Here is an 8,241-nt window from a genome sequence, read left to right as displayed (position 1 = left end):
AAAATCGCATAACAGCCGAGCATACACCCAGCAGCGCTGCTGATGCCTGAACGGTATGTGGAATGAAGTGGGCGGGCATCGGGAGGCCACTATGGCACGGGGCAAGCACTATGGGCAGTCTATCTGAAGTGTACCTGGCGTATAAGACGACCCCCCACTTGGAGGCATATTTTTCAGGGCCAAAAAATCGTCTTATACGCCGGCAAATACGGTAGTTGTTTCTCACAATTTGTTAGACCTTGAAGAAACATTTTATTTTATTCTGAGCATGTACAATAATATTGTATTCAATATTGTATTTACAATATTGTATTCCAAGCATTTCGGTTAGAGTTCATATATACAAACATTTATTGTATTTATTGTTTGTTTCATATATATCAAGTCATTTTATTGTATTGTGAGCATATTCAATAATATCACTTTTTAGATATTATTGTTAGTAATAGTACCTATATTTATTGAGTGTTTATGTGCTGGGTAGTATTCACTATATGAATTATTTAAGATTTTAATTAGTTAAGTGTTTAACTTTTATAACATTATGAGGGCTGTTACTGTTCTGATTTTACTAATGAACAAACTGAGGCTTAGTGGTTAGGTAACTTGCCAACATCACACAGTTACAAATGAGGTTGAGCAGTTGGGATTCAGTGCAGATTGTGACTCCGGTACTCATGCTCTCAACCACTTTGTTCTGTGGCCAATATAGCAGCGGTCACCAACCTTTCGGACCTCACAGACCGCAAGTGGTCCATGGACCACCGGTTGGCGACCGCTGCTATATAGAGTATTTATGACTGCATTTTTTTTGGTTAATATTTGATTTCGAAGTAATTTCAAACCTACAAATCATTGCAAGAATGAAACAAGAAATCCAATTTTAATCTTCGCCATTATTAACATTTTACCAATCTGCCTTATCACATCACCCCCAATATGCACATACCGAAGTACATTTTTTTCTGAATGTTTTTCTGAACTATTAAGAGTAAATTCCAGGAAAAAACCAAGATGGTGGCATAGGTAAACATCGGAGATTGCTGCTTAACACAACCACTTCAAAAATACAACTAAATGATGGAACGGACATAATCCAGAACCACAGGAAGGCTGAATGAGTGGAAATTCTACAACTAGAAGGAAAGAGAAAAGCATACCGAGACTCAGAGGAGGTGCGGTGAGGAAGTAAAGTAATGGCGGCATAGGTAAACACCAGAGTTTGCTGCCTTGAACAACCACTTCAAAAATACAACTAAGATGAAACAGACATCATCCAGAACCACAGGAAGGCTGGTTGAGTGGAAATTCTACAACTAGAAGGAAAGAGAAAAGCATACCGAGACTCAGAGGAGGTGCGGTGCGGGAGTAAAGTAGAGGTACGGAGGCGCACACGGGGAGGGCTGGCGGCTGAGGACACAGTTGTCTTTTTCAATCGGTAGGGAGTCTCAAGCTCTGAGCTCCAGTTCCAGGCGAGTCTCTGGGGACCCAGACTCATACGGGAGAAACTGGACTGTCTGGCATCGGTTGGAACTCAAGGGCAGCTTTCTCTCGGAGGTGCTTGCAGCGATTGTCGGGACACTGAGAAGCGGGGACTCTGAGGGCAGCCATAGCTGCTTGCACCGCCCTGTTGATCCCCTGAGACCCCCGCTCCATCCAAGCCTAGCAGGGAGGCTTTTGCATATGAAAGGCCTAGCCCTTTGCAATCTGAAAACTACCTAACAAACTGCAGCTGGCCCAAGGCCCATGGCAACTTGCATTGTTTCACAGCTGGCTCCTGCTGGGTAGCCTCAGGCAGAGTCTAGATTAACACCTCCTTAGAGATCCAGGAGCAGTGTTTTCAGTGGTCAGAGTGGGACAATCCAGATTGCAGCTCCTCGGATCCATAAAGGACACACTCTGGGGGCAGACTCAGTGAGCACCAAAGCCCCACTGAAGCAAGTCTTGCCCCGGAGGGGTGTCTCCAGCACAGAAGTTCTCCCACTGCAGACACAGCTGATTCTCACAGCCAGTTGGCCTGGAGGTCAACTCCTCCCAGTGATAAATCAAACCACTAGAATGACTATAATAAAAAAGACAGTGTTGGTGAGATTATTGAGAAATTGGGACACTCATAAATTGCTGATAGAAAAAAAAAGAAGACTCAGAGGACTATCATTAGATGGTTAGGTAGGGGGGCCGAGATGGGGGGAGGGAGGAAGGAATTGTTCCAGCTTCTGGCTCCCCAACCATTAAACTCGTTTTCATTCATATCCATCCTTTCCTTTTTCTTGTGTTTTAATGGAATATTCCCCCCACCCCCCTTTCTATGGCTTACCTACATTTCTGCTTCAGTTCCCATTCCATGTTACTTTCTCAGAAACCTTATTTAGTTGTCTTCTCTCTCTTTCTACTGGGTCCTTTCCATTGACATTTAAACATTTTCACATCTCTAACATGTTTAAAACAAAAAGATCACCTAAAGTGTGTCCTTCAACCCTAGCCCATTTTTCAATTACTACCCTATTTCACTTTTTCCCTTCACTTGAACAAGTTGTTTATACTCTTCTGCACTTTCACACGCTCCTCATCCTGTTGCAATCTGGCCTTGTCCACCCACAACCTCCCTGAAACTCTTCTAGTAATCTCCTTTGTGTGATGCTCATGTCCCTAGGCTTCCATGACACTCTTCTCCTGGTTTTCTTCCTACTCTGCCTGTTTCAGCACAGTCACTTCTATGGAATATCCTTGTCCCTTTGCTGTCGGAGTTTCTTAGAGTTTTGTCCAAGATCATCGTCTCTTCTTATTCCACACACTTTTCCAGATTTCCAAATCTCCAATCCATATCTCTTTTTTGATCTTCATATTTATAATTCTATCTCTTGGACATATCTACTTTGATATCCCACAGGTAGCTAAACTTAAAATGTCCAGAGAATCATTCCCCATTTCCCTTTGAAACTTGCTGTATTCTCTGTTAGAGTGAGTAGCATTACAGTTCACTCAGTTACTTAATTTGACAATCTGTGTGTAATCCCAAGGCTGTGACCTTTTACATGGAAACATTGAAAAGAGCAAAAAGTGACAAAAATAAGATCAGCTACCCAAAGCAATATCAAAAGCAAAGTTCATAGTCACATATTTTTATCCTATATAATAAAGAGCCAATATGCAAATGGTCATCACACCCTCACCGGGTGGAGGGGAGCTATGGGGGAAAAAAAGAGGAACAACTGTAATAATCTGAACAAAGAAGATTTAATTTAAAAATAAATAAATAAATGTATACCCCCCTTCACCATTTATAAAAATGTATGCTAAAATATTTTTAACATAAATTAGGACTTTTAGTACAAAAAAAAGAGAGTAAATTTCAGATATTATCCTACCTAAATAATTCCTTGTATGTTTCCTAGAAAAGGGACACTCTCCTAAAAAACCTTCCATCAATTTTGGTAATTTAATCTTGATACAAATACTATCATTTAATCCATAGATACTGTTCAAATTTAATTGCTTATCTCAGTGGTCTTAATAGCAAAAAATAAAACAAAAGTAGAAACTTTTAACCTCCTCCCTGCGCCCCCCCCCTTACTTTCTCAACCCGGATTACATGTTTTACTTAGTAGTTGTTTCTTTAGACTTTTAAACTCAGATCATTATTTTTCCTTGTCTTATTTGGGGTTTTCTGATTGTCCCCTATGAATAGATTCAGGCTTTGCATTTTTTGGAGGAATAGAATAGTGATGCTCTGTTCTCCTTAGTGCATCGTATTAGGAAGCATGTGATGCTTTGTTTCATTACTGGTGATGTTAATCTTTATTATTAGTTAAGGTTGTCTATGCTATGTTTCTCACTATAAAGTTGATAAAATATTTCATACTTTTATTAATTTGGGGAAGAGATAATTTGATATCCTATAAATATTTTATTTCTCACTCAACTTCTACCTGTTAATTTTTGCATCTATTTATAATTTATTATCCCAGATTTAGCCAGAGGAAACTCCCTTCAGTCTGACTTTTGTGTCCTTTTGATTTATCCACATTAGTCTTTGGGTACTTGCTTCTTTGCTGTCACAAGACACTCCAGGTTCATCTTGTACTTCCCTATACCAGGCCTAGAATCAGCTGTTTCTCTAAGGAACACTGCTTCCTTGTAATGGAGGATGGTATTTAGAAATCAAGATTAAGTCACCATATATACTCATTGCCACTGGAGTGACATTGATCTGGACTCTCTGGACAGATGATTGTATATGAAACATACATAGTTCACATATACACATTTGCATCTATATATACATCTTTCTATAGTTGTATATCCAATATAATAGAGAGCTAATATGCTAATGGTCGTCATGCCATCATGCTGTAACACCAATCACCAGGAGGCTGCGTGCGCAGGTGGCCAGGGCTGCGTGCTTGGCGAGACATGCGTGGGTGGGTGGGGACTTGATGCTGCCTCTTTCTGGACAAAGCCGCAGTGGCTGCCTGAGGCTCAGGCAAGTCGCCGATGGCTCAGGCAACGAGGGCCGGGTCGAGGCTTAGGCAAACCACAGTGGCTGCGAGGGCCGAGGCTCAGGCAGCCATGTGGCTGGCAGTGGCAGCAGCAGAGGTGTGATGGGGGCGTTAGCTTCCCCTGATTTCCAGGTTGCCTCCCGCAGAGGGAGGCCAGAGGCAGCAGCAGCAGGGGGGTGATGGGGAGGTGCCTTCCCCTGATCAGCTGTGGAGAGCTGGCCTAAGCCGTCAGTAGGACATCCTCTGAGGGCTCCAGGACTGTGAGAAGAAGCAGGCCGGGCTGAGGGATTCCCCCCCCCCCTTTCAGTGCATGAATTTTCGTGCACCAGGTCTCTAGTAATTATATAAAACCATAAGTTTACACTCTTACCTCTATTCTAGTCTAACATCATGGGATTTATTCAGCCCTTCTGCTTTTCCATATTTGTACTGTACTTCTCTGACTGTGAGGAATATGACAAGTATCCCTAGTACATTTACTTGTTTGATTTGTAATTCTGTATGTAGCCAATTTCTTGATTCATGAACCTCCTTCTTGACCCCGGTTCCACCATACATGTGGCCACATGGGTTGACTTGCTGCTGGTTCCCATCACTTCATTTAAAAGTAATGTTTAGCTACATTTTATTTCTTCTTTCTCTTTAATTTTCAGGTCTTCCAAGATTTGCCAGTCAACCAGAACATTCTTCAGTTTATGCTGGGGACAGTGCAATTCTGAATTGTGAAGTTAATGCAGATTTGGTCCCATTTGTGAGATGGGAACAGAACAGGCAGCCTCTTCTTCTGGATGATAGAGTCCTCAAACTTCCAAGTGGGACACTGGTTATCAGCAACACAACTGAAGGAGATGGGGGACTTTATCGCTGCATAGTTGAAAGTGGCGGGCCACCAAAGTACAGTGATGAAGCTGAATTAAAAGTTCTTCCAGGTATTCATTTACTATCAGGACTGATGGTGTTATGTTTATTGATGGGTAAAATTTGTTCTCTTAGAATTTTTTTTATAAACACTGTTAAAAATATGCTGCAAAATATTAATGTCAGCATAAAGCGTCTTACAAGGGGGAAAAAGAAGAAAACATACAAGAAAGATCTATACTTTAATGAATACGTTAGTCAGTAAATATTTATCAAGCAGTAAAGTATATTCAATGTCTATTGCATTCTTCTTGACCAAAGAAACATTAACTCTGTGTCTTTTGTTAGGTCTCCCCACTCCTTTGAGTTTGGTTACTTCCCTATAATAGATTTTTTTTTTGAATAGTTAAATCTTTTTACTTGTAAGAATTAGAGTCTCACTCAGCCTAGTTCATACAACAGATGGGAAGAGTGGTAGCTGTTACTATAGCAGCTCTCAAGACACTGGTAAGCAAGAGTTCTTGGATCTTTATAATACTCCCTCACTTTAATGTAAAACCAGCTCCTCTTCCCATCTTTCCTTCTCTTTGTGGGTTCTCACTCTCTCTGCTCCTATTGGCTTTCCTCATACCTGTTTTGTGCTATCTTTACTCAACTGTGTAACAACTTCTTTCCCATAACTTTCTCTCACCTGTAGCTCATTGTAGTCCCTTTAGCCTCTGGGTGTTTCATGACCTTTCAGCTTCTACACCCACAGCTAGGTGCCTGATTCTTTCCACATTTTTTATTTTGAGGTGAGTTTATGAATATAATTGGACTATCCCTATGTTGTGTGGGTAGTTTTTATAAATGACTAGAGGCTCAGTGCACAAAATGCATGCACAGGTAGGGTCCCTGGCGGCTGCCAGCTGCCGGCCAGGGCCTCCCTTCCCCGGCTGCCGGCTGGGGCCTTCCTTCATTCTGCACTGTCCCCTGGTAGTTAGCACACATGATAGCGAGCGAGCGAAGTCCCGGTTGGTCAAACTCCGAAGAGGACACTTTACATCTTAGGCTTTTATATATGTAGAAGATATAACCAGAAGTGGAATTGCTGGGTCATAGGCAGTTCCATTTTTAATTTTTTGAGGACCCTCCATACTGTATTCCACAGTGGCGGCACCAATCTGCATTCCCACCAACAGTGCAGAAGGGTTCCCTTTTCTCCACGTTCTTACCAACACTCGTTTGTTGATTTATAGCCATTCTGACAGGTGTGAGGTGATATCTCATTGTGGTTGTAATTTGCATTTATCTGCTGATGATTAGTGAGCATCTTTTCATGTGTCTAATGGCCATCTGCATATCCTCTTTGGAGAAACGTCTATGCAGGTCCTCTGCTCATTTTTTTTATTGGATTGTTGTTTTTTTTTTGATGTACAAGTGTTTTATAAATTTTGGGTATTAACCCCTGACTCGATGTATCATTGGTGAATATGTTCCCCCATTCAGTAGGTTGTCTTTTCATTTTGTTTATAGTTTATTCTGCTGTGCAAAATTTTTTTAGTTTGATGTAGTCCTATTTGTTTATTTTTTTCTTTTGTTTCTCTTGCCTGAGAAGATATATCAGAAAAAACACTGCTAAGAGAAATGTTTGTTATCTTTTTCTAGGAGTTTTATGATTTTGAGTCTTACATTTAAGTCTTTAATCTATTTGGAGTTTATTTTTGTATATGGTATAAGAAGGTAGCCTAGTTTCATTTTTGTGTGTGCATATCTGTCCAGTTTTCCCAACACCATTTTTGAATAGACTGTCTTTAGCTCATTGAATGGTCTTGCCTTCTCTCTCATAGATTGATTGACCATAGAGGTATATTTCTGGGCTCTATATTCTGGTTCATTGGTCTATATATCTGTTTTTATGCCAGTTCCATGCTGTTTTGATTACTATGGTCTGGTAGTATAATTTGATATCAGATAGTATGATTCCTCCAACTTTGCTCTTTCTCAAGATTGCTGTAGCTATTTGGGGGTCTTTTGTGGTTCCGTATAAATATTTTTATTTGTTTTAGTTCTGTGAAATACTCCATTGGTATTTTGGTAGGGATTGATTGCACTGAATTTGTAGATTACTTTGGGTAATATGGACATTTTAATGATGTTAATTTTTGTTATCCTTGAGCATAGTATATGATTCCATTTATTTGTTTTTTCTTCAATTTTTATTTTTTTAATTCAGAGGCACAGTCTCCTTGAATAATGCAGCTTCCAATCTCTTATAGAATTTTTAGGAAGACATTGTTTTTGGTGTGTTGGTTATAACGCTCAGGGGTGGGTCAATGCCAGTCAGAGAAGCATCTTTTATGGTTGATGAGATAGTTGAGAGCAGGTTAATGTCAGTCTTATAAGCAAGTGATTCTGCTGCTGAATGACTGATGTTTAAAGCCTGAGGCTGTCACTGATTGGTTGGCTCTCAAAAGCACGTTCACTGAAGGGAGTTGTGCCTGATCTGTTAGACAATTTTTACTTGTTACCATGACTACAGAACCATCATCATTTGGTTCACAAATTTTAAGCCAGATATGATAATTGTTACTATGGCTATAAAACATTTTTTCCTAAGATTGTGGGGACAGGAGTCACATCTCTTTGCCTAAGAATTTTTTTCTTCTCACAACTTTGCGTTAGAAATATTACACCATCAAAACTTAGAGAACGTATCTTTTATCCATAAGAATGTGGCCTTTCATATGTCCATAAGAGCAACTATATAAAGTGAACACACATATAGTGGTGATATATATATATAGATATATATATATATACACACACACACACACACACACACACACATACACACACATATATACATATACATAATATACATACACACATATACATATACATA

The 8,241-nt window shown here is 40.0% G+C and overlaps 1 protein-coding gene across 1 annotated transcript in view; it reads left to right on the top strand.

Moving 5' to 3' along the window:
• The window catches only part of NEO1 (neogenin 1), a 194,617-nt gene that overhangs the window by 9,473 nt on the left and 176,903 nt on the right, over positions 1–8,241 (top strand). The window contains exon 3 of the mRNA XM_006758947.2: positions 5,153–5,428. Coding sequence (XP_006759010.1) covers positions 5,153–5,428 — 276 coding nt within the window. The remainder of the gene's footprint in view (positions 1–5,152; positions 5,429–8,241) is intronic.

Source organism: Myotis davidii, unplaced genomic scaffold, assembly GCF_000327345.1.
Source record: "Myotis davidii unplaced genomic scaffold, ASM32734v1 scaffold955, whole genome shotgun sequence".
NCBI lineage: Eukaryota > Metazoa > Chordata > Mammalia > Chiroptera > Vespertilionidae > Myotis > Myotis davidii.
This window is presented reverse-complemented; position numbering and strand designations above follow the sequence as displayed.